General features: G+C 45.7%; 1 protein-coding gene across 2 annotated transcripts in view; it reads left to right on the top strand.

Annotated features, from left to right (window-relative positions):
• Window positions 1-27,078, top strand: part of EPHB1 (EPH receptor B1) — a 425,417-nt gene extending 398,339 nt beyond the window's left edge. For both annotated transcript variants that reach the window (XM_081301892.1, XM_081301891.1), the window contains 4 exons: window positions 14,469-14,618; window positions 20,084-20,277; window positions 22,494-22,649; window positions 26,087-27,078. In XM_081301892.1, the coding sequence (XP_081158018.1) occupies window positions 14,469-14,618; window positions 20,084-20,277; window positions 22,494-22,649; window positions 26,087-26,195 (609 nt within the window). In that variant the 3' untranslated portion in view covers window positions 26,196-27,078. The remainder of the gene's footprint in view (window positions 1-14,468; window positions 14,619-20,083; window positions 20,278-22,493; window positions 22,650-26,086) is intronic.
• Window positions 27,079-27,282: the final 204 nt, after the last annotated feature.

The raw sequence follows: 27,282 nt of genomic DNA on the forward strand, positions 1-27,282 counted from the left end.
TCATAAAATGAGAATGCAGTGGGGCCTGTGTCTTCAAGGCCAACTCAGTGTGTGACTACTAAGTGGGGGAAAGTCAGTATTGTGTGGAAGACCTGTGGTTCTCTTCTGGTCTTCTGGGATATTTCTGTCTTGCAGCAAAGAGTAGCAAGCTTTCTTATAATCAATCAGAGAAAAAGCCTTAGCTTAATGAGAAGACCTTATTAAAAAAAAAAAAAATTTGACCACTGACCAAAGGGCCTTTCGTTAGTGAAATGATGACAGGTTTAGTGGTTCCCAGAACCGTTTTATTTTTCACTCTTATCTGGTGGAGCAGAGAGTAAGATGAGGAAACGGAGCACATTTTTCCTTGCGTAAAATTTTAAATTTTTGATAAAAAAGACTATACCCTGGAAGGACTTTTAATTTGAACAAAACTGATCCCTATGACATATGAATGCCCTCCGTGACCTTCATCTCCAAGAAAGGAGCACAAAAAAACAGAGTTTAAGTCTGCAAACAGGCCTCAGACGGATGCACTGGGTACAAATGCACATTGCAATTTTACCTGCACCACTATTGTTATTGACAAGATCCTTGTTTTTGTTACACTTTGAATGGTCTCCAACTGTTTGCACCCATCCATCCTGTTATTTTATTGTGCAATTTTGCAGAATATGAGATAATTTCAAAATGTGTGTGTTCCTTATAGCAGAAATGCCCATATTAATAAAATTAGAGTCCATTCATTCACCTTCTGGAAGCGTGTACTCCATTTAGGCCTAATAAATAGTTGGCCATCAGAAGACCCAACTGTGAGACAGGGGGAAATGCTTTTGGAGTTTTCAATAAGAACAAAATGAAAACAATTTGTTAGTACCTGAATCAAAAGGAAAGGAAAACATGTGGGGTTTCCCTTTGTACATGAGTCTGTCCATGTGTGAGATGGTGGCCAGCGCTTTCCTCTCCATGTTCCAGAATGTTCCAGAATGAATCAGGGCACTGGGATAGTGGGGAGACCCGGCCAGGTTCTTATCTAGCATGGATATTGTACTTTGGCCAAGTTTTCTTTTCAAATAAGGGCTTTGCCGCTACAAACTCAGTATTTGAACTGTATAGGCCATTGAACCAGATGGTAATGGATCATTTTATGAGGTCAACATTTCTGTCCCCAATTATACTTTTTCTAGGCTTACAGGAGATTCTATAGCCCCTGCCCAATATTGGTCTTTAAAAAAGAGATTCCAGGGACATTTATTACATTTCAGGCACTCCAAAGTTAGAGATTGTCCACATTACCTTTTATTTACTGTCTACATTTGAAGCCATGGTAGAAATAGCTTGGGGGCTCTCCTTATTGACTTCTCTATAAAAGCAACTTCAATAGGAAATGTCATTGTTTGGTGAGAGAACTCTTTAAGGTACCTGAGCACTTGAGGAGGGGATTGTTAAAAAAATACTTTTTATTTGGATCGCATTTCCAAAAACAAAACAAAACAACAACAACAACCAAAAAAAAAAAAAAAAAAAACGATATAAAAGTGTACACCATGGGTCAGACTTAATTTTATCGAATCCCATCTCTACTACAGGTAAATGCCCTCTGGGACCACAGACTAGCATATATTATATTGCCTTTAGTTTTCACGTCCCTTTAGTGTCCTTTAATCTGGGATATTTTCAGTGCTTTTCTTTGTTTTGTTTTTTTATGACATTGACATTTTTTAAACCATATGGTCACCTTTTTTCATTAATAAAACATTTCTCCTTTGGGGTTTTTCTGATATTCCTTATAATTAGATTCAGGTTCTACATTTTGGGCCAGGATGCTACCTGAGTGATGCTGTGTCCCTTCCTAGACTATGTCTCTTGAGACATGTCCATCTGTCCCTCAATGGTATTCAGTTTGGTCTCCTGAGGGTTTTTCCCACTTTGCCAATGTGTAGTTACATACATTTTATATTACATTTTTTTCCTCCTGTAACTGATAAGCAATCTGTGGGAAGGTTTATCAAGCCATGCATATATCTTGCTTTTCATCAAATCTTCCCCCTGATTTTAGCATCCATTGATGAGTCTATTGTCATCGCTTTACAATGATGTGTTCCAAGTCCAGCCACTATATACCAGTCAGAACTCATCACTGACGAGGGGAGGTTTGGGTGGTCCTACAAGCTGACCAAATGTCCCTTTTCCCTCCATGGAAACTCAAACTAATAACATTCTGAAGATCACACTGTCTTTGATTTTTGCTTGGGCAGTCCTGGCACGACCTTTGAGCAATAATATTAAGATTCCCGTGCATTCCCAGATTGTTGATCCCTGTTCTAGGCTGTGACCTTTCGGGTGTGATATCCCACCTGTCTCTATCACACCTTGCCAGTTCACACCTTTCTGCTCACACCTGTCAGTCTGTGGTTTACTCAGGGGATGGAAATGGCAGGAGGAGGTGGCAAGCCAACGAGCTCCTCTCTGTCCCAGAGATATGCTGGCTCTTTAATTCCCTTTGATCTTCATGTCTACTCTGCTCCAGAGCTAGGATGTCATGCCCCCAACCTGTCCTCATCCCACCTATCCTTTGTCATAGGCAGTAAATATAGTCTTGAGGGTCTGGGATGGTAAAAGTCTTATTGGCCTTGGGAGATTCTGAAATAGGATAAAAGAAGCTCCAGGGTCAATACAGCCAGATGAGAAAGTTCTACTTACTATGCACAAAAGTCACAGATCTTGGAACCTCCCATGGGCTGTTCTTAACTGTGCCTAAGGATTGTCTTCTGAGTTTTGGTTCCTGCAACACAGTAAATATGATGAGTTCTCAGGTCTGGGAGGCCATGATGCTAGAGGAGATGGAAAATATTTTGGGACCCACAGTTCACCAGCCCAAGATGCACTGGATCTGAGCCCTCTGCATGCTTATATGGATATTTCTGTAAATTAAATATCAAGAAGAGCACCTGCCGGACCAAAGAATTGACACACACTGCAAAGATCTGAGCAAGTCTTTGAGCTTCGGCAGAAGGCTCATCACTCTAAGCCCTGCCCTTCTAAACAGAATTTTCAGGGAGGATCAGGAAGGCCCCAAGTTGGGTGAGGGGCATGATGCTAACAGCCACCAAGACTCAACAGATGAAGAGGAAACTCTGGGACTAGGAGAGAGAAAAACCCAAGGGTCTCTTCTTCCTTTCCTCCTTTGGGACACAAATCCATCTATGGGCTCTTGTGGCCCAAGCAGAGAAGCAACAACCTGGGGCTCTGGACCCAGCAGGTTGGGTGAAAGTTAGGTCTGGAAATGTGAGACCAAACTCACCCAGGGATTGGTACTCCAAGGACTAGGAAAATAAAAAGTGAATCCTAGGACACATCAGAATATGGAAAGACCTATGAATGGGGAAAATACAGGTGAGCTGCAATCAAAGTCCAACAGAGTTGGGGCACTCTAGCATGCCCCCAAGGGAGGATCCTGTAGTGCGAGCCTGCATGGACCAACAGAAGGGGAACACCCTTGGACAGCTTGGCCCACAGTCCAAACTCCACCGGGCCCAACACACTGCTCTTACAAACTGTTTCCACACCACGTCAGTCCCTCCCCATCCAGCTGAGGAGCCCTTCAAAGCCTCCGCCACCCTCCTCCTATATACCAGTTACAATCTTTTCTCCTAGCAGCAAGCCCGGCTTCCTCTCCTATCACAGTGCCCCCAAGCTTTTGTGTACTGCTCTGAACACATTTGTGGAATTAAGAAATAAATGAGTGGCAAACATGTCCCAGGAGACCTGAGATGCCAAGTAGAATGGCCCATAGAACCCTGGGTGTAATACTGCTGCCCCATGGCAGGAAGAAGGGACCCTTCGGTTTCTGCTCTCCCAACCTTGAACTTGACCCTCGCCCTCTGGCTCCTAGTGCTGTTCTAGCCAATCTCATTCATCAGACTTTTGCCCTCACCTGGGGGAGAACTAATCCCAGAGTAGGCAGAAAATAGGGACTTTCTGGTCCAACTTGGAAAATCAGCCCTTCTGAAGAAAGAAACCCAAAGAAGTCTCCAGAATGTTGTATTTTTTTTTTTAAGAAAAGTTATCATGGTTTTATTTATAAAAACAATGCTTAACAACATCAAAAAACAAAAATGTGTTTAAAGTAAAAAGTGAATCTGACTTTCCCTTCCCAATTCCCAAAAGTTATCATTATAGTTTGGTGTGGTTCTTTTTTTTTTTTTTTCCTTAACCTTAGAGTATGTGAGGGTATGTATTGATTTATGCATATTTTTGTGATCTCGAAAATGGCCTCATACTGTACATACTGATTGGTTTCTGGGCCTCCTTTGTTACTTGACCATGACCTTACTTCATGCCCTGGTAGACCTTTTGCTGCTGCCCCTGTGGACTTGTTTCTCAGGCTCTTTCTCGGGTACCCTGTGTTTGAATTAACCGTAGAAACTATTTCACTAGCTCATTTTGGATGGTCATCTCTGTGGCTTTTGATATATTATTTCAAATAGTGCTTCAGTGTGTATGCTTACATAGATATCTCTGTATGCTTATATGGATATTTCTGTAAATTAAATATCAAGAAGAGCAACTGCTGGACCAAAGAATTTACACACTTAAATTTTTAAAAAATAATTTCGAACTTAAAGTTCTGGAAGTGAAAATAATACAAACAACACCCATATAAACTTTGCCCAGATTATTCACATAGTGTTATTATTTTAACCCATTTCTTTATTTCCCTCAGTCTCCACCTTTGCAAAATATTTTTTTCCTGAATGTTTGGAAAATACATTACATATACATCTATATTCTCAGATACTTCTCTGTGTATTTTCTAAGAATAGAGAGATCCCCTTACATAACTATAGTTTAGTTACCAAACTTAGTAACTTAACATAGATACTTTTATCTACTCTCTATATTCTAATTTTGTTAACTGACCCCAAAAGTGTCTTTTTTCTTTTAATTTCTTTGTAGTTGTAGATGGACAGAATGCCTTCATTTATTTTTATGTGGTGCTCAGGATCAAACCCAGTGCCTCACCCATGCTAGGCAAGTGCTCTACCACTGAGCCACAACTCCCAAAAGTGTCCTTTTTAAGCACTTTTCCCCCCTGTAGTACAGAATCCAGTCTAGGATCGGATATTGTATTTTATTGTCATGTCTATTTAGTCTCTTTTAATCAGGAATATTTCTCAATTTTTTAAAAATGATATTGACATTTTTAAAGAATACCCTTCACATGTTTTTAATAGTACCTCCCTCCTTTGGGTTTGTCTGGTATCTCCTCGTGATCAGACCCGGATTCTGCATTATGCATTGCGTGAACGATAGTGTGTCCTTTCCTGGATGTCACATCTGGAGACGCACGACGTCCATCTGCACCTCGTGGTGATGAGAACAATTTGCAGATTTCCAGTCTGGGTGGCAGTTTCTTTCCCAAGCCCTTTTCCAACTTGTCCACTTGCCACAGTCTGTGAGATTCGCCGATTTCTACGTCCCCTTCCTCACACAAGATGTCATCCATCGGTCCTCTTATTCCCAACACGTATGCCATGCGTGTTAATGCTTTATTTAAAAGAGGAAGCAATAAATGTTTTTGGAGAGAGATGGGGCTTCATGGTCTGGGAAAGTTGGAACAGAAGTCCATCCTGGTCCCCCCCCCCCCCCGCCACCTTTGGGAAAGAAAAAAATGCCAATTGCCCTTCATACAGAGGAACATGATTTTCTGTTTATAGTCCCTTCTTCTTTTCCTTTATCCAGGGGGAGAAAAAGGCAGCATGTATTTGGAATGGAAGGATCAGGTGTCAGAGCCCCTCCACCTTTACTCAGGTGTGGGCTCAGGACAACCCCATTCCCAGGGTCAAAGGAGGCTCAGAATACCTAGCTCACATCACAGGTGTGGAGGCAGGAGCTGGCCTCCCCGCGTGGTCTTTGGAGGTGGCTTTGTCCCCCCCTGGCCATTGCTCATCTGCCAGGAGAGGAGGACAAGCAGCCCGGAGAACAGGGGTCCTGTTGGGAAGCAGGTGAAGCAGCGCCCCAATACACATACTCGCATTCCGCCAGCATTAGCTACCAGGGCCTCATCCACCCCTCTGAGATAATTAAGCTTCATTATCCCCGTTGGCAGGTGTAGACAGTAAGACAAGGTGGTTAAGTGACTTGGTTATAACTGCTGGGATTGTCTGAGGAAGAAGCTGAGCCAAAAAGAAAGCACAGTTCAGGAGCCTGAAGAGTTCAGCTGTTTAACATGTATCAGCTGTTATAAAATAGCTGTTGGAGGGTGGAAGCAGGAAAGGGACTAGAGGTGTGCCTAGTGGACATTGATCAGGCATCAAAAATCACAAAGTGAGCTAGGCCTCCTGGTGCACACCATGGAGCTAGAGAGGCTGAGGTAGGAGGATTGCAAGTTCGAGGCCAGCCTCAGCGACTTAGTGAGGCCCTAAGAAACTAAGGGAGACCGTCTCAAAATAAAAAATATATAGGGCTGTGTGTATGACTCAGTGGTAAATTGCCCGTGGGTTAAATCCCCAGTATCCCACTCCCCAAAATTACAATAAGGAATATACCTAGTTTGTGTATTAAAATGACCTGCAATGACCAGTCTATCAGATGCTTATGTCTTGTAACAAGGAGTGGGAATATTGAACTTTGGGATAAACTCAGTGAGGTTCCCTACAGAGCTGGGCAAAGGTCTCCAAGATGGCAGAGCAGAGGCCAGCCTCCATCTGAGAGTCCCAGCCTTCTCCAGAGACAGAAAAGTCAGCTATTTTCCCTCTTGCTGCTCATCCAGGAGCCCCTGCCCACTGTGGGGCCATAGAAGAAGCAGTCCTGCCTCAAGGTATCCGGAAGCCCAAGTACCATCCATGCACAAGAGTAGGAATGGAATGGGAGAGGTGTGGCAAAGGATCATGGGAGAGTCATAGGAGCCAGAGGCAGGAGGGTCATCATGGCCTAACAGAGTTAGGGGTCATGGAGATGTGTGAACAAGCCATGCAGTTCCTGATGCAGCAAACAGCCTGCTTGAAAAGGGAGAGGAAGACTATGGTCTCTTAGGGCTGAGGAGGGCAACAGGAAGGCATGGCGGGGGCAGAGGGGCTCAAGGAGAAAGCCCTGTTCATGCCAGGCTCAGTGAAGCTAGGAGGACACCCTGGCCATGGCCCAGGGAATGAAAAGTAGACAACAGAGTGAACTTTAAGTCTCTTCCTTACCCCTTTCTGTCCTCTACTCCCTGGTCCTCCATGCCAATCTGTCATCCAGAGAGCCTGGCGGCCTCTGGCCCCACCCTCATCCCCCTTAGAGGAGGGCATTTTCTTTTCAGCAGCAGAACAGGTACATCCGTGCTCACTAGACTGGGTGTGTGTGTGTGGGGGGGGGTGCGCCTGGTTCCCTCCCTAGTGATCAGGAAAAACCCAGCTTGTACCTTTACTGAGCTGCTGAAGGCTGGATTCCCTGAACAGCCTCCTTCTCAGGACTGAAGCAACATTGTCCCCTTTCCCTCTATTGACTGGCCTGAACCAAAGAGGGTTCCACCTGCATGCTTGTCAAATGATGGAAAACACATAGCAAATTACTTAGCTTTTTGTCTCTCCACTCTTACTTTTTTAATCGTAAACTCAAAAATGCTGTATGATGAGAAAAAAATAATAATACTGCCTGCACACAGCCATCAGAAGCTGTTTGGGGTGTGGGTAATGAAAGACAGCTGTTTACCCTGCCGTGCAGGACAGAGAAACGACGTCTGTTTGAAGAATAGGATTTTTTTTTTTTCAGTTGGAAAACGTCACCAAGTGGCCTTTCTGTTCTTCGCACATGAAATACACACTATCATCCGCATATTTTTAGTTAATTTATGTCCAAATAGGCCTTTCTCTCGAGCGGCTGGAAAATGATGTTTGGGCTGCAATTACCTCTCCCAGCGTCTCACTGAAGGGTTTCAGCACACACAAAGCTCAGGAGAGAGGAGCCCCCGAGCCCACCGACTGTAAATCTTTCCATTTGTAGTTATTCAAATCACATATTTTATTACTAGTACGAAATACATTGTGTCATTTATTTTGGAGGAACAGCTAATGCTTCAAGAAAAGCTTTGAAAAACATTCTGTTTAGAAACAGGTCTCTTCTGCAGCCTGCCCTGTGCTCTTTTCCAGGGTCCTCTTTCCTCCCAGCCCTTTCCTCAGCCTCCTGTGCTATTTGCATGACAAACGAGACCACCCCCTCTTGAAGCCCCCAAAGTCCTCCTGGTTCTCTGTGTGTTGCGTTATAATCCTTAGCTCTGTCATAAATTACAGTGTCACCATCAAGATTGTGGCTTCTGGAAAGAAGTAAGCAGCAGGGCCAGATGAACCTTTCAGAAGATGGAGAGACTGTTTTCATGCAAATTCCTGGAGTCCTGGGGAACAGCCTCTTTATGATACAGACTCGGTTGCAATTCAACAGCCAGCAGCAATTTGCACTGGCTGTTAGAAGTTGGTAACTCTCAGAGAAAGATAACCTTTTAGGCAGAAACTTCTTTTCCTTCTTGATGGATACAGGTCTTATCTGAGAAAAAAAAAAAAGAAATCTCTTTGCCGATTAGGTTAAGGAAAATGGGTTAGCGTGCTCCAGAGTGCTTTTAAATGGAGACATTCATTCTGAAATACTTTTCTCATTGAGCGCTTGGGGTCCAGATTAGACTTTTTGGTCCAGGGCAGTGGACAGTGACAGGGGAGCAGGAGGGGATGTGTCACATGGATGCACCCTGAGGGCAGGCCATCTGTGTCCTAATGGGCAAACAACCTCACCCAGTCTGGTCAACTGTCCAGTCAGGATGGTCAATGCCCCAAGGGGAGTGTCCAATCTGCCAACTATATCAAGTGACTCTTGATGTACCATGTAAACTTCTCCTTTCTCCTTCCGTTCCTTTTTCATCATTTTAAGATCTTTTGAAATTAAGCGCAATGTGGCTGTACAGCAGTTAGTAACCCAGGCCCTCACCCACAGTGACATTCCTCATCAAAACAAATACCGGTCTTCTCTGTCTACTCAGAAGGCCTAGCCAGAACTTTCTCCAGTTTGGCTGCTCATGGGAGTCACCTGGGGGAATTTTTTTTTTTAATGTCATGAGTATTTTAATACCTTTAGTATCTCTAGGAGTGATACCCAAACATAAGTTTATTCTAAAATGCTTCAGGCAATTTTAATGTATAGTCATTAGACAGAACCCTTGACTAAACCCAAGTGAAACCTCAGAATCCTTCTTCACCCAGCCACTAACAATGATCAGAGTTGATATTGGGGATGAACTCTCATGCAACACATGACTTATGGTGGTTTGATCTATGTCAGTGGTTCTCAAAGAATGATAACCACACTGGGAATTTGTTAAAAATTCTCAGACCCTATCTCGGAACTAGGAAACTTGAAAGTGTCAGTTAAGGCCAGTTTTATTGGCCCTCCAGATGATGCTGATGGACATTCTAATCCGAGAAACACTGCTAATCCGGTGATTGTGACTAATGGCTGCATGTTAGAACCACTTACCAATTATTTTAATCTAATTCAGTGATTCATGTTAAAAATCTACCAATACTAATGCTTGGGCCCCACTCCTAGAAATTCTAAATCAATTAAAGTACCCATGGCATTTAAAAAACTAAAAAGACTTCCCCTGAGTGATGCTAATGGAAGACGAACTTGAGAACCCCTGGGCTAGGCCTACAGGTATGCAGATGGCTTGGCCTTGTCTCCAGCCATGGTCCTCAACTTCTGATGTAGCTACCCAAGCCTGGAGTTGCCACCCAGGTCTGAGGACAATGCTGATAGAGTAAAGATAAAATTCTTCCCCAGGCATGCTGGCAAGGAGCAGTCCTCCGAGGTGAATCATCCTCACTTGATTAGATCTGCAAAGATCTTATTTCCAAATAACGTTGCATTCATAAGTATCACAGGTTAGGACTTCAGCATATCTTGAGCTTAATTCAGTCGACAACACTCAATAAATTCTGGCTTAACCTTACCAATAATACACAGTATGATTCACATATCTATCATAATAGATTTCCACAATCCCAATATGTTCCAGATAGCATGAACCTTTTGGAGCAGTGGGCTTATGGAATTAAGAACCAGTGCATGATGCTTTTGGTCTTAAACCTGTCATTCCAAGCTGCAGAGGATGCTTGCAGCATGATTCCACTATTCCACTGAGTGAACATTATACTCAGTATGCATGAGTGCCTTGGATTGTTGCCATAATCCCACTGAGACTTAGTCTTACACAAAATGGTGGATGAAAGTAAGAGCAATACCCAAATACATCCAATTACTAACATACTACCTTATGGGCTTCGTCAGGACAAGCTATTAGCAAGGTGAATCACTCATTGGCCTAGAAAACTTACCAGTTGGGTAAGCGCCAGAACCAGGACTATCTAGTCTCACTATGGCAAGAGCAATACAGCTATGTGGCATTAGGGATATTCATTGCCCCTTGTGGGTGAAGGCCAGTCTCATCACAATCATGTCCCTAGCAGGGTGCTGGGCACACAGTGGGTCCTACATAGATGCATAGATATCTGTTGCATACTGGCTGAGGCTGAAGGACTAAAGTGCCCCTTTCACTGACACCTTCTGCCTGTTGATATCACACCTGCTGGCAGGTATAGATGCAGATTACCAGGTGATCCTGAAGATGGATGGGTAGGACTAGTCCACTGAGAGATATCTTCTCTTAGTTCATAAAATTCTACACAAACACACTCACACACACACACACACACACACACACACGCACATGCATGCGCACACACACACACTCTTCACTTTGTCTCAAGTCTGAGTTGAAACATGATGATTCTGAAGCAGTGGTTTTCGAATGTTTGAAGAAGATCTTGACAACACAACCATCTCTTGAAAAGCTGTATGTGGAAGGTCAGTGTCTGGAATCTTACAGGAAACTCCTCCTTTTCTTTCTCCCCCATACCCCAACAGTGGCCTCGGTGGCAACTCCAGGAAACTGTTCCCTGAAGAATGCAGACTGTGCCCTTAGCATCTTGGGGGAAGTGAGTTATCAAGTGACTTAAATACCTGATCCAGGGACAGGGCTTTCTTCAGTTCTTCTACACCCAAGTGGTGGTTCTGTCCCAGTGGGCCCTCCCCATCCTTCTGCACCACCCTGAGAGTCCTTCCCTACCACCAACAGAGCCAGCCATGCCCCCACCATGTGCCTTCTTCCAGCCTACTTTGGACAGCAGGGGACTCTTCTAGCATTTTGCAGACATGTCCATGCTCTGACCCCTACTCTAGTCCAGACTCCCTCTTTGGGTAGCAAGACCTTTCTGGCTAGCAGATGCCCTGACTGCTACAGCCATGTCCCACGTCCTTTACTTCTGTCCCCTCCACAGGGCTGGTCACGAGCCTCTAAATTAATAGATTTCCTGTCACATCATTGAGGACAAGTTAAATAATCACAATCATCACCTTAATTACCTCTGAGCATCAGAAGGCAATGCTGCTGCTATGGTGTAAGGGAAGTTTGAAGGGAGGCGTCCGCCCGGCTCCCCTGACTTTGCATTTCCTTTTGTTCTGCCTCAGAGGTCAGTGTCCCCCTGCTCTTCAGCTGAGTAGGAGAGCTGGTCATGACAAGCTGTCACCTGCCTGTCCAGGGTGGCTCTTCTGGAAGGTTCAGCCACCTGCTGGGATGGAGGCGGGGGTGACAGGCCAAGCTCCGTGTTCAGTGAGGCCCAACAGCGCAAGGTGGCGGGAGGGCTCAGGGCTCCTCGCCAGTGGGCCTGGCACTGCCACTTTACATGCAAGAGGGAGCAGCTCAACAGCTGTCACTGACAGCCCCTAGGGTCTGCTCCAGACTTGGCAGAGGAGGACACTTCCAGACTCCCAAATCGCCTCTTTGAAATTCAGAAGACCTACACTTTTCTCTCCCCCCACCCCACCCGCACACACAAGCCCCACGTGAAGAAGAGCAAGCCCTGGCTCCCCTCCACTCACAAATGTTCACTGCCAAGTTGTCTCTCTGTCTCTCCGTCTTGCACACACACAGCAATAAGTTCTCACTCACACGGAATCTCATTCTCTCTCTCTCACACACACACACACTCATACTCATTAAACTCCTGCTCTCTCCTACCTCATTTAACCCCAGTATTTGGAGAAAGTTAAAGTCCCTCTCCTTTTGGGGAGCTCCAGCCATCTCAAGATGCGGCAGCAAACCTTCCCCTAATGGCAAAGTAGGAATGGCGTCCCCAGGCTATCAGATGCTGACCTCCAAGTGTCTGATGACTCCTCCTCCGCTGGATGGGTTTTTTCACTTGGGTACCATGTTGATCAAACTAGTGAATGCATTCATACCAGGGAGATGGTGAGAACCCAGCATCCTGGGCTGCGAAGCCCCCGCCTGCCCTCCAGGCATTTGTCGCATGGCTGGCATTTGAGCCGAGGACTTCTCCCACCACAAAAGCCTGTCAGCATCCTCAGGGAAATCAGCACTGTCTTCTTTGCAGAAAGTTGGATGTGTGCCTGTGGAGGTCCAGGCCTGGTTGCCTTTATTCCCCCCAGGCCCTGATGGGAAACTGGATAAAGATACACATTGCGGTTTTTTTGCCTCCCCCCCCCCACCCCCAGATTAACATTCATGCATTTTAAAGGTAGTTTTGCTAAAGTCCACTCGATCTTTGGTTATTCGAACAGATCAAAAAATAGCCTCCTCCAAGTGAAGCATGAAGCCAGGGGAGGGAGGGTGCTGCTGTCCCCACTCTGTGTAGCCCCGCGGTCCCAGGCTTCAGGAATCATGGAGTGACATGGAATTCAGGCCTAGGGAAAGTAGCGTGGGGGTGAAATCTTGGCCTTTGGCTGGCAGCCCTGGTGACCGCCCCACTTTAACCCCTGTAGGAGCATCTGTGCAGGGCTGCTCCACCCTCCCCTCATCCTACTTCCCCTTAGGCATCCCCTACTTCCGCCATCTTGAATCCCTTGCAGTTCCCATGTGCCCCCTCCTGTCACTGTGCCTGGTGATTTTCTACCCATTCTCTAGGGCTGAGCATAGTGAAAATAACAGTTAACATAAGCACAGCATTTACTGTCTATAGCAGGCCCTATCCCCAGCACTATAGGACATTGACCAGTTCACCTTACAATGTCCTAACTAGGTGGGTGCTGGTGAGAAAGAGGCACAGAGAGGTCAGGCTTAGGTTATTTGCCACAGTCACACAGGTAGAAAGGGGTGGTACTGGTGTTTGAGCCTAGCCAAAGGCCCCAGAGCTCTTAACTCCCCGAAAGAAACTGCCTCCCTGAATCTCCTGGCCATTCTCAGAATCCCCCACACTCACCCTAATCCTCACTGTCCCATTTTCAAATATTTTTTTTTAGGGGGGAGGGTGTATGGGGATTGAGCTCAGGGACACTCAACCACTGAGCCACATCCCCAGCCCTATTTTGTATTTTATTTAGAGACAGGATCTCACTGAGTTGCTTAGTGCCTCAAAGTTCCTAAGGCTGGCTTTGAACTCCTGATCCTCCTGTCTCAGCCTCCCAATCAGCTGGGATTATAGGCTTTAATTGTTTTAATTACATTTTAAGCTTCTGCTTTCTGGTCTGCACAATTCTCTGTTTTTTTGAGGGCAGGGACCCTGGTGGCTCATCTCTGGGCCCCAGGTCTTCCTCAGATGGGATCTGGCACAAAGCAATGCTCATGGCTTGTTGTAGGACCATGAATGGATGGATGGATTTCAACTCCTTAAGTACACAACACCGGCCAAGGGCTGGCAGCCAAGCTAAGGGCCAAGCAGAGCGCCAAGGTAGAAACACCCAGTGTAGGTTAGGAGGGCAAGGAGAAGACATATACCCAAGGGCAACCTTTAGAAACAGATCTTCAGCCTCACAGGGTCTGACCGCTGCTGTGGGGTAGACAGGACAAGCAGCATGTGGGTGACCCTGGCCCTGGGTCCATTGCAATCCGGGACTGTGTGTAGAGTCTGGGAAACCTTTTCCCCAGAACTGGGCCCAGTGGAAATGGGGCAGAAGAGCTGCCCAGCATGATCCTGCAGTGGGAAAATCCTCTGGGAGGTGGACCTCACCAGTCCTCTTTCTTTTTGGTTTCATTCTGTTTCCTTTTGACCCAAGGGTTGTAGCTTTCACATTGCCGTGGGACAATTGTGTATCTTGGGTAGTAAGTGTCCTGTGGTACCAGTGAGTTGATGAGTTACAGTGTCCTCACACCCACTGTCCTGCCGGCAACCTTAGAACCAGTATGTAGAGAGTGGGAGTGGAGGAAATGGAGTCTCAGTACCTGCCACCCCCCCTTGCGTGTGACAAGTTCACATATGGCATGAGACCAGCACAGGCCATGACAATCCCCTTGAGCTCCTCTATTTAAGTACAACATTGTCACTTGTGTATAGGGAAAGGGCTATCCTGACATATCCTATTCACAAGATGTGGGAGTCGGGGCGTGGGAGGATGCTCAGGCCTGTTTCCTTTGGTCAGGCTGACCACTTTTTTTCTCCTTCTTTCAGGGAGGGAAGATCCCCGTGAGATGGACGGCTCCAGAGGCCATCGCCTACCGCAAGTTCACTTCAGCCAGTGACGTCTGGAGCTATGGGATTGTCATGTGGGAAGTCATGTCATTTGGAGAGAGGCCCTACTGGGATATGTCCAACCAAGACGTGAGTGTCAGCTGCACTTGGTTGCCACAAACACCTACCCTAGGGTCCCACATGCAGTAGCTACCAAGCCTCCCTATATGTTTTCAGCTTAAAGTCTCATCATGTGAACTCAAAGTGTCCGGGGCAAGAGGATACAGTGACACCCTTGGCATGAAGGTTGAAACTAATAAATAAATAAAAAAAAAAGCCCATCATGGACAGTGACCGTTGTAAGGCCTGCAAACCCAAGGCCTGCAAAGGTGCCCAGGCCACAGACTCCAACAAGGAGGCAAAGGGCCGTTCAGAATGGCCATGGATCATGAATAGATGAGGCTCAAACTAAGCAGAGACTTCTACCCTGCATCCCAGGGCCCAGACTGTGACTTCTCCTTTTGCATAAGTGACAAGGGAGAAGAAGGAAAGGGGCACTAGTCTGAGCACCAGAGCCTGGTTCCCACCCTGCTCTGCATCTCACAGCTGTGTTGCTTTGAGCCAGCTGCAGATTCTATGGGGAATTTGCATCCTCAGCAAGGAACTATAAAGTGGCGCTATTCCCTGAAAATCTACTGTCTGTGAGCATTGTGAGAAAGCTTCCCAAAGCCAGTCAGCTTCAGCCTTCACCATCCCTCCAGCCCAGCCTTCAGGGTCAAGGTGGGAGAGGAAAGTGAAAGATCATCGGATACCTGGTTTGAGGGCTTTCCAAATGGGAATCTTTGCTCCATAGTTATAGAAGGGTGAAGAAGGCTTTTTAGGGTGATTTGCTTTGATAAGGCCCCAATCAGAAGTCTGCCTGAATTTCAGTGCTATCTTTGACCAGGGCTGTTCCCAGCCCAGGTTTGCATTTTGAATACATACCCTGCCCTTGGAGGTGAGAGGGTTCTAGTTCGCAAAGTCCATGTGGGACTCTGACGCACTCAGAAGCTAGTAAAAAGTGGGCCTGAGTGGGTAAAATGGCTGCATCTTTAACCAGGTCCCGATGCCAACCATGGGTGGCGTTTAGGTCTTCTATTATCTGTGATTATCCATGCCTCGCCTCTGCTCCTGTAGCGTATCCAATCAGTAAGTGGCAGAGTTGACGCCAAGACTGTTTTCCTGAAATCAACTGCACGCTGGTTCCATCCATACCATCTGCTAGATGAGTAAGAAATGTTAGCCAGACAAAGCAGACCCATCTCATCCCACCCAGAGACCTTAATCCAATTAAGAACAATTCAACACACAGAGAGAATGGATTACAAAACTGACAGGCGAGATTTGACATTCAAGATATTTTCGGTCAATGCAGTCACCTATGCTGAAAACAAATAGAATTTCTGGTATTCGATTTCCAGAGTTCTCAAATCGTTCATTCAACACACGGTCTTTGCATACTAACGGACACTACATAGGGCTTTGGGAACATGTGGTGGGGGGAAAGCTTCCCAGATATTTGAAGTTTGAGTTGTGTCTCAGAGGGAATAGGAACATCTGTAAAACGGCAGTTTATTTTAATTTTATTCTATTTCTCCAAAATAGGAGTCCTTAAGCAATGCCCCAGATGCAGTTCTGCTCCTGACGGGAGGTGGGAGGTGACTTCATGCCCATTCAGCAGGCTTTTCCTACCTGGCCTGGGAGAGAGCCAGGAAGGGCTCCCAGCTGCTGGGCTGCAGCCTCCCTTGTCAGAAACCAGGGAGGTGGTGGCAGTAAAGGATTTTTCAGATGACAATTGAAAGGCTTTAAGGAAGAGAATTGCAGAGGCAAGTCGGAGTGCTGGTAATTGGGCTTCCGGAGCCCAGGAAGGTCTTTGAACATGTACAGAGAGTTTGTCAGCCAGAGAGAGCAACTTGGAAGTTCTGCCGCTTGGATCTGATTGACAGAGATAATGAGAGTGGCAGAGTCTATGGAGAGGAGCTGCGGTCTTATTGAAACATCAGAGCTCAACTTAACCCACTGTGCCCTGGTGCTTCCACTGCTCTGCGCTCTTCCACTTCACCCTCCCCAGTGCAAGGTCTGGGAGGTACCACCTGCCACGCAACTCACTAATAGGAATTCGGGGGCGGCCAGGAGCTCCCCCCCCAGTGATGTGAGGGCAGGGAACAGGGCCCTGTTCATTTCCCAGAGGTGCTCTAATTCCTTCATCTGTTGCCTGAGAGCACCTGACATTGGTCAACCTGTCCCGGGCCCTCACTCCACCCCCATACCAATGGTCTCTGGGTTCAGGTGAACACAGCAGTCCCTCCCTGTACCTGATCATACCCACTCCTTTTTTAGGGTGGTCAAAAGAGTTCATGTAGACCATTCCAAAGGAGAGCAGCATGCTCAGGGTAACAGTTTGCCTGGACCGGTTCTCTCAGTCCACCACCTCCCCCACATCCCTTTACTCTTCCTTCTCTTTGGAACCACCATTGGATCCCATTCTAATCTCCACTCTTCTCAGCATCCATGGATCTCTTCCTGTTAGGAACCCAGGAAGGGACCCAGAATCCACTCTCATTTTTGCCTAGGCAGGACACCCTGTACCCCCAACCTTAGGTCATATGGCTCCACACAATTCAAACATGGTCACTGGTGTTTAGATTCATCCAATGGCCAGATTGAAGGTGTTTCACCACACCTGCTAGTAAGATAGGAATGACCTCCAAGTCCCATGAGAGGACAAAAGGTATATATATATATATATATATATATATATATATATATATATATATATATTTTACTATAAGTTATACGTACTGAGAAAATTTAGAAATCTCCCAGATCCTTAAAAAGAGAATCAAAATCAAAATCAGAGCACTTCAATCAAAGATGAGCAGATAAGTGCTGCCTATACACCAATAAATTAATGATCCAGATATTTTTTTTCTTTGGGGTAGACATTTTTATGTGCCCAAAGCATTGATGCTCCCATAGAATCAGCTGGAGAAATAACAAGAAAATTATCTAGAAGAAAGAGCAAAGGCATGGAGCCCTAGTTTATGAACATGAACAGGTGTTTCTATGGCTGGCCTCTCTCCGAAAAGTGAGAAATGGGATGTGGTGTTTATCAAGTCCCTACTATGTGCTAGGTCAACCTCCAGAATGACCAGTAGTAGCTCCCTCTTTGCTGAGAAAATGTCCACTCTATAGACAAGGTAGTAATAATACCTTCCATGTGATGAGGATTCTGTCTCTCATCTGTGTGGTACTCAATGTACATCAGCTCACTGTGTCATTTAATATTTTTAGTGACCCCATCTATGAAGTTTCAGAAAGTCAAGGGCTTCTGCTAAGGTTCTGTGCTAGTAAGAAATGGAAGCAGGATTGAACCCAGGCTTCCCGGGTCTATCCCACTAATCGCCATGCAGTCCTCTGACTGACACAGCCACGTGGGTCTGTGCTCCTGGCTGACCTGTGTGAGGAGGAGAAACTAGTAACTTTTTGATGTCCTCTTCAAAAGAAAGTAAGCACACCAAAAAAAGCAGAGGAAATACAAAAACAAAGACCTGGACAGTCTTTGACACAATCCGAGGTGACAGAGGAGAAAACAAGGAGAATATGGTTAAGTTGCTTCAGTCCAGAGCTACAGGAAAAAGACTCCACACATGTGTGGGTCCCTTGCTGCCCTGCTAGGAGTGCTGGGGTCAGCTGGGCACTGTGACTCTGTGTTCATACAAAAGGGCCCTGATCCCAATGCTATTTCCTGTTTTAGGGCAGGTAGGGAAGCTGCCTTATCAGTGGGGGAAAAAATTGGTATTTGGTGCTTTAGCATCAAACAATTTGGGCAGCATTTTAGGATCCTAACAACACTAGCTGCACAGCACTAGAAGACTTTGGAGTCCCCAAGCCCCATGGGAAGTGGAGTTTGAACACCAGCCCCTCCTGCTGGCCCCACATGGCTTGATTTTAGTTAATCCAGAAAGAACTCCTTGGGCCATTCAATGGGTAATCTCACTTGTCTCCACAATGAGTACAGGCTCTGGGTCCCTCAATCTGGTTGCATAAAAGGAGCTAGAAAAGGGGACAGGATTATGAGCCAGGTTGATGGGGATGATGTTGGGCTGCTCATTCTCAGAGATTACTTAGTTTCATGCCTTGAAAACATGGGACAGCTCTAGGGACCCATCTCTAGGCTGAGATTATGACAGCAGCCCCCCAGAGGCCTAGGAAAAGTGGCCTTTGGAATCCTCAAAACTTAAAATGAGGTACCCTGTGCTTTATTTCCAGCCCTACCTCTTGCTATCTGTGTGCCCTGGGCAAATTTACTTCAGTGCTTCTACCTTCATTTTCTCACGGGGAAAATGGGGTTAAAATTGTCTCCTAAGAGGATAGCAGGGAATTTGATTGACAATAGTTCAGAGGAGATAAAAATTTGTCAGTGCAATATATTGTTCAAAAGCAAATGTTCCCAGTTACTGGCCTTTTTATATAGTGATAATCTTAGTGTGGTTTGTGTGCTTGTTTTTCACCATATTGAATAGAAAAAAAAACAATACACCTTGATTATCTCTAATAACTTCAGGTTATATTAACTCCTGCCCCATCTCCTGTGCTATATACTTGCACACAGAAATTATAAAAATACAACCTGATTGGAAATATTCACTGTTTGACCAATTTATGACATTAACAAAAAGAATAATCTGTTCAAATGAATCTGATGTTTTTTGGTCTTTTTTTTTTAGGTAGAGGTAAAAACACCAGCAAATACCTGAACTCCAAATTATTTCCTTTGTAATTTAAGGAGCTTTAGCTGTTTATTTTAATATAAAAATCAATGAATGATTATTATAGACAATAAAAAATACAAACAAGCAAAATGAAAAACATAAAGAACATTTATGTTTCCACCTGCCCAGGGGCAACCCCCATTAACACCATGCTTTACATTCTCCCAAGAGCTTTTCTATCCATGTGTATAACTATTGGGTTTTGTTTTGGTTTTACTTTTAATAAAAGCAAGAAAACACCATACCTGTGGTTATAGAGCCTGCTCTTTTGCCTAATATTACAATGTGAGCTTATTTCCATTTTAATAGATTGATTTTTTGTAACACCCCTTGAAAGCCACTCCTGCGTCGTATCTACCTTTCCATCCCATTGTGGGTTTCAAAGCTTTAATACTTGGGTCATTCACAATTTTTTTTAATACAAAAAGCACAGAGCAGGCATCATTGATTTAAATGAATCTGGAATTAAGAGGTATGGGATGAAAAACACAAAACTAGGGCCCTGGGTCTTCTTGAGAGAAGAGAGGCAGCTAGTTTCCTGGTTCTCTCTCCAACAAGAATTTACAGAGGTCTGTCAGGCCCAGCACTGGGGACTGGATTCAGCAGACTAAGGGGCAATAAGATGTGGTCCTTGCTCTCTGGGAGCCCACAGTGTGGGGGGTAGGTATGAAGAGCACAGGAAATCCATTATGGTGGAAGATGTGTGGTCACAAACAACGGCACCTGTGCCAGCCTGGTTAGGGAGGCTCCATTCTTGGGAGTGCATCCCCAAGTCACACCTGTTCCCGTGTGCCACTTCAGGTCATCAATGCCATTGAGCAGGACTACCGGCTGCCCCCTCCCATGGACTGCCCAGCTGCTCTGCACCAGCTCATGCTGGACTGTTGGCAGAAGGACCGTAATAGCCGGCCCCGTTTTGCGGAAATCGTCAATACCCTGGACAAGATGATCCGGAATCCGGCAAGTCTCAAGACTGTGGCAACCATCACCGCTGTGTGAGTCTAATGAAACAGGGTAACAGAGTGACTCCTAGTTGCTGATAGACTCATGGTTGAAGGGCAGAACTTAGCTGGGGGAATTCTGTTCTGTTTAGATGGGGTGGTACATACATACACACACACACAAAAAAAAAAAAAAAAAAAAAAACAGAATATTTCTCAGCCATAAAGAAGAAGGAAATCATGGCATTTGCCAGTAAATGGATGGAACTGGAAAGTGTCATGCTAAACCAAATAAGCCAATCCCTCAAAAAACAAAGGCTGAATGTCCTCTCTGATATATGGATGCTGACTCACAACAGGCTGGGGGTAGAGAGGAATGGAGGGTCACCAGATTGGACAGGGGAGAAAGGAGGAGATGATTATGCAAAAGACAGTAGAATGAATCGGACATCACTTTTCTATATTCATATATGAATACACGACCAGTGTAACTCCACATTATGTACAGCCACAAGAACGGGAAGCTATACTCCATGCCTGTTTGACATGTCAAAATACACTCTACTGTCAGTATAACTAAAATGAACAAATAAAAAAATAATGGGGTAGCAGAGCTTATCCACCAGTGACAGAAGTTCCAAGACTTCCTTTCTCCTCTTTCGTCTTTCCAGCATGGGTTGGAGGCAGATGTGGAGAGACCTGTCTGGGTCTCTACCTTCTGTTGGTTTCCAATGGGCTCCGCACTGGGCTCTAGAGCAGGTGAGCCGTATCTGATCTGATTGATACAGTGCCCTACCTCTGGGAGATCCTGTTTCCAGAAGTACCTTTCCATTAACCACACCAGTCCTCTGGGCAGGTGGAGCTACAGACTTGGAATCTTGGCCAACCTATTGGCAGGCAAAGGCCCTGATTGCTGTGGGACAAAGAAATACAAAACAATTTGGTTTGTTACGAGTGAATGCCCAGAACAGCCACCAGCTTCTGTCCGCTGTGCGTTATTCAGCTACCTTTGCATTGTTAACTCATTTGCTAATTTATTGTTGCAACCAAAATTTATCCTGTGGCTATACTCCAAACACTGTGCCCAGGGCTGGTCCTATCCAATGAGCAAGACAGACATGGTCTCTGCCCTCATGGAATCTAAAATCATTTAGGAGCATAGACATTAATCATGAAAAGAAATGCAAAACTGAGACCTCGGTGGCTGCTGGGGCAGTTGCACAGGGCACGGGGAGCATACACCTTCTACTGCTAGAGAGTGGCTTTCCTGATGAATGTTATCTCAGCTGAGAGATGAAGGCCAAGAGGAATTAACTGGGTGGAAGGAGAGATGGGAATAGAGGCATAAGGGTAAAGCAGTTGCAAAGGCCCAAGGGCAGAAGACCAAGGTCAGTGTCAACTGCAAGGAGTGCAGTGGGGAGAAAATTGGGTGGGGCTGAGGCTGGCAAGGTGAGCAAGGGCAAGTTCACTTAGAGCCTTTGGGCCATGATAAGACATTGGCTTGATCTTATGAGCCCCTATTTTGGGACTGACATGTGTCAGGGTCAAGGTGAGGGTTTTGGGGACAATCTTATCTGCATTTTGAAAAAAGCCTCTGGCTACAGTGTGAACCTAAGAGAACATTTCCAGAATCACCCTTGTTTTCAGTCAAGGCAATGGCTATGGAAGGAGTGGATGAATTTGGGAGATCTGGGAGGTAAAGTCTTTGGGCCTTGGTGAAGGAGTGGGTAGGAGATTGGATGTGGGGTTGGAAAGATGTCAAGATGGCACCCTGGTTTCTCGCTTGGGTACCCGCATGTCTGCCTTAAGAATGTTCCAGAGAAGGTCAGTGGTGGGTCACTTGGTTCTATTGTTTTCCCCCAGTGGCCGAGGGTGACACCAGATGGAAATATAGGTTTCTATAGTTACTGATAGATTTGGGGAGGTTTTAGGGATGTTGACATGCCACTCAAAGGACCAAATGTGAAGCTATTACTTCTCCGTTGATAAAGGAGCAGGGGTGGGTGGAGGGCTTCCCTTCCCTTCAACTGAATGTTGTGCCAATCTGCCTGTCTGCTGACTGCCGGACGACAGTGCCCAGAGACAAGGCACTGGCCACTCAGTTTGGGAGCTGATGCCAATCTAGGGTTCTGGAAAGAAGGTAGGGCCATCCCAGGGCTCCGTCTCACCAGGACTGCTGCTGTCCATACAGCCTGCCGTCAGCCCAGAATAAACCTCTGCCCACTCGTCTCTGCAGCCATGGGGTCACCTGCGCCTCTCTGTCTTGCCAGGCCTTCCCAGCCCCTGCTTGACCGCTCCATCCCAGACTTCACGGCCTTCACCACCGTGGACGACTGGCTCAGTGCCATCAAAATGGTCCAATACAGGGACAGCTTCCTCACCGCCGGCTTCACCTCCCTCCAGCTGGTCACACAGATGACATCAGAGTAAGTCACATGAATCCCCTCTGTCCAGCCCACAGGTGGGGGGTCAAAGCCCCTTCCCCACTACTGCAGATGATGTGAGCCCTATTTCTGGCCGCATCCCCAGCTCCTTCTCTGTATAGAAGCAGGCCCAAGGAGAGCACCTGAGAAAGATGGAGGGGGAGATGGCTGAGGGCTAGGGATGGGTGGGGATCTATCTATCCTGGGCTCCAAACGAGAGTTCTTCAAAGTCAGAGTGCCAGCCATATGTCATTTGCCTAATCACCGAGTCTCTCCCCCATTTAAGTTTATAAACTCAGCCCATCAAAGAGAGCATCCAGATGGAAAGAACACAGCCAGCCAGCACTTTAAACAACATACCCGAAAAGGCTTTGCACTGATTCAGCAACAATCTAGGGCTGCGTGGGGAGCCCGTCCTCATGCTTAGATGATGCTTATAAATAAGCATGCATGCCCATCCCCCTCGCATTATTTACCAGTCTGTTGCTCCCACAGGGCTTTGGAGGAATACACAAAATAAAATTATTCAAATCAAATGAGAACCAGAAAGGGTCTTAAAGATCCATGTGGTTCATCGTTTCCCCAAGAATGTTCCAAGGAGCACCAGTCGTGGGAAATGTTAATGGGTTCTCCTTGGAAAAAAAGGTCCCACGGTCAAATAAATTTGGGAAATACTGCTCACTTTATCACCCTCTTGGAGATTCACGGCTCTTATTAGCATTATAAAGGCCATGAGAAATCCTGAAATAAAGAAAGCCATTTAAAATTATTAAATACCGTGGAGCAATATTTTTGAGGGACAGGTTTTTATAGAACTGCAGTTTGGGGAACAGTACCTAGTTCCACTCCTTCCATTCAGCAGGTTCTGAAATGACGTGGCACCGGTGCTTAAGTGTGGCAAAGCCGGGGCCCGAGCCTGCTTTGCTGGCTGCCCATTCGATACCCTGCCGCCCATCCCCACCCCAGGGACACAGTGATTCCCATATTTACTGGATGCTAAAATGCCCTGGAACTCTTCACAAAAAAAAATGCTGATGCCAGGTTCCTACTCCCGGATTTCTGATTAATTGGTATATTGTGAGACCTGAGCATCAGGACATTTTAAAGCTTCCCAGGTGATCCTGATATGCAGCAAAGTAGGAGAAACACTGGATTAAAGTTGGCAAGGGTCAGATTCTGCCTTCTGCATTCATAGAAACTCAGATAATCCTAACCAGAAAGTTGACTCCTTTTCCTAACATACACACCCCAGAGAGAACTTGCAGCCTTCCTGGACTACAGTGTGCAAGCACTTTTGGCACAAGGGTGGGCTCTGGTGGCCTGTAACCCATATGGTAGAAGACCCATCAGTCTGTCATTTGGTTGACACTAATCAATCGTGTTATTCGTCAAGCACCATGCTGGATTCTGGTATTCCTTCCTGGCCAGGCCAACTCCCGGGTCCCAGGAGAGATGGGTGGAGATCAACCCCAGCAGTTGAGCCCTGGGGGAGAGACAGCTTGCTGACACCCTGACTGCTTTGAGTCAAACCTTCCTGGAGTCCTGACTCCACCTCCATGAGGTTTATTCTTGTCAGAAATGACAGAGCCGCTGCTTTCTCCAGGGAGATGGTTTGAATGTGCATCGAGCCCTGAATCCACTAAACGTCAGAATATGTATATTTTAAAAGGTTCATTCTTGGTGATTGCCTAAAAAAGGCAATCTCTGCCATTATGAATGATTGTGAAACAGAATAAAGTTCAAAAGCACTCACCAGTGGAAAACTAGCCTCTGCATCCTGCAGAGCTAGAATAGCTGCTCCTAGCTGATCAGAGGGCCTGGGTTCAGGGAGGGAAGAGAGTGTTCAGCAAGGTAGGCTGCTCCGGCTTCCTCCCTGGGATCTGCCCAGCATGTCATGTGCTCTCTCCACAATGTGAAGGAATCCAGTGAAGCAGCTCCCCAGCGTGGGAGTCATCACATGCAAAAGAACAAGGGCAAGACTAGAAGGAAAGTCAAATGGAAAATGAAGGCATTCCGTTCAAAGTACAACAAACCCATATGCTATTCACATCTCCATACGCCATTCGGTGTGTTTCTTGAGAAAAGATGGAAAGAGAAAATGAAAAACTCAATAAAATAGATCATGGGGAAATTTGTTAATTCAAAATTCAAGTATGCTTCTGCAAAGTATTTGCTAAAAAGACCGCAGGTAATTTGTCTCCACCAGCTGAAGCCTTGGGGGATTGAGGACCAGTTGGTAGGAGAACAAAGGTATTGTGGACAGAAATCCAGCCCTGGGTCTTCAGAGTGCACAGGGCATGATGTCATCAGCTCTGCTGGGATGGGTGGGGTTTTTTTGAAAGCAATTAGGAACTTAGAAAAGTTTGGAGAAGAGTTCTATTGGAATGCTGAGAGTGAGGCTATCTTGTATTTGAATTCTGATTCTGTCACTGCTTACCTTCTGTGTGATCCTGGGTATGTTAGTTAACTTCTCTGAACCCTACTTGCCTTGTACGTGAGTGTGAAGGTAATAATAGTGCTCACCTGATTGTTGTGTGGTGGGAAACAAATGGATAGCACCTGCAAAGCTTTTGGCCCATTACCTGCCCATAGAATGCATATAAGAGACGGTTGCTAAATTATTATTATTTACTAATTAATATTAATAAATTATCATTATTATTGTGAAGTAGTCCATTTTTATAAAATGCTCCCTTGTAGGTTTAGGTGAGATAGTATATGACCTCTAGAATGCACTAAAGTAGTTACATATTCTTGTTATTAACTAAGGAAAGATGCATGGGTCTCCCTAAGGTCAATTTCAGCCCATGAACTCACAGTTTCAAAGATGAATCCAATCCAAACCCTTATCCTAGCCATTTTCTTTGGATGCCTGCTTGGGCAGATATTTTAAAGTTATTTTGAGATCACCCTTCTTAAAAATGCATGACATTAAAATTCAAACAGTGTCAGAAATGGGAAACTCAGGGGAAAACATCAGAAGACCAAGCAAGCCCTACATCTCTCCAATCTCAGTGGGGTGTTCACTAATTTAGGCAGAAAGCTCCACAGATTCACTGAAGCCGCATAGAGTATGCACTGAAGGTGTTAAAAGGAATAGCAGAGGAAAATCTCAGTCCACCCCAGGGCCAAGGGGCTGCTCCAGAACCCACAGGTGAGGGAACAGATCCTCAGAATGAGTAAGAGGCCTGGCACTTTCAGATCGTCTGAACAGAGTGGGGAATTCAAGGGCCATTGCATGGAAAAAGCAAGATGAACCAAGAAAATAACTAATTGGAAGTTTGTCAGAAAACTTGGGTAACTTAGGCTTCTTGCATTTGAAACGCTGTACTTGTCTACCCCGACTATTTTTAGGAGCATGCCTCTGGTGGTAAGTTTTGATCTGTGAAAAATTGCTCTAATAGTAAAGTGACTTTTTTTTGGTCTTTTCTCCCTCCCAGAGACCTCCTGAGAATAGGGGTCACCTTGGCAGGCCATCAGAAGAAGATCCTGAACAGCATCCATTCTATGAGGGTCCAGATGAGTCAGTCGCCAACGGCAATGGCATGAGAACTCTTGTTTTCTTGGGGGAGGAGAGGAAGGAAAAGGACCAGGGTCAAGGGGGAACTAGAGATGGACCACTGTGGAATGTTCTGGAAAGATGGGGCTTCTCGGCTGAGAGATGCGTTAACCATCGGTGAAGAATCAGCCAGACCTGTTGTTAATAGTCAAACCTTCTCAGTGACGGAAGCGGGTTTCAGATGCTGTGGGAAACCAAATATATCATAATAAAAAAAAAATGTAGAAAAGTGATGCTTAACAGAAGTGGAGACCAAACAGTATGCTTCGGAGAACAAGGGTGAACTTGGCTCCCACCCTTCTCCGTGGGCTGGAGGTAAAGGTCTAAGAGGAAGAAGGGAAGGAGGTGGAGGGAAGAAACAGAAGCCGCGCTCCATTTTTCTTCCTCACCAATGACGTTCTTTTCTTTTCTCCTTTCGTGCTCCTCCCCAAGAACCCCTCCCTCCCCCACATCCATTTCCCTTTGCTCATGACTCGTGTAGGGAAGTTTCTTCAAACAGAACCCAGCTCCTGAGTCTCCAGACGTTGTTCTGTCAGTTGCCAAAGGACTTTGCTGACCACTGCATGGGGATCCAACCAATTCAATTAATGTCTTCATATTGAAGAAGAGATGTACCTTCAATTGAAAAACCTTGTTTTTCTTTTGTTTGCATTTTCTGCAAAAAGGAAAAAGAAACCACAAATTGGGGAAAAAAATAGAAAAAAAAAACCTGTTTCCGTGTGCAAGAGCACACCCATGTACGTCTACGTTATAAAATGACTGTGCTTGTTCGTAATAAATGCAAACAAGAAAAAAGTACTGGGAAGCCTTCATCCCCTTGGGAGATCCACAGGGGCTGGAATATGTTGTGGGTTTGGCTTTCTGGTTGGCCCAGTGGCCTCTTGGCTCAATGGGAAGAAGAGGGGTGGGGGGGGAATGAAATAAAACAAAAGGAGAAAAACACTCGAGGTGTTGGCAAATTCAGCGAGGAAACAGGTGAATGGTTTGAATTGGATGCAGTGTGGGTAATTCTAGAATGATACTGACTGATTGGTTATTCTTGATAACATCTGTAGAAAAGGAGAAGGAAAGTGTTTC

The sequence above is a fragment of the Spermophilus citellus genome (assembly GCF_964194105.1).
Source record: "Spermophilus citellus genome assembly, chromosome: 7".
Classification (NCBI taxonomy): Eukaryota; Metazoa; Chordata; class Mammalia; order Rodentia; family Sciuridae; genus Spermophilus; species Spermophilus citellus.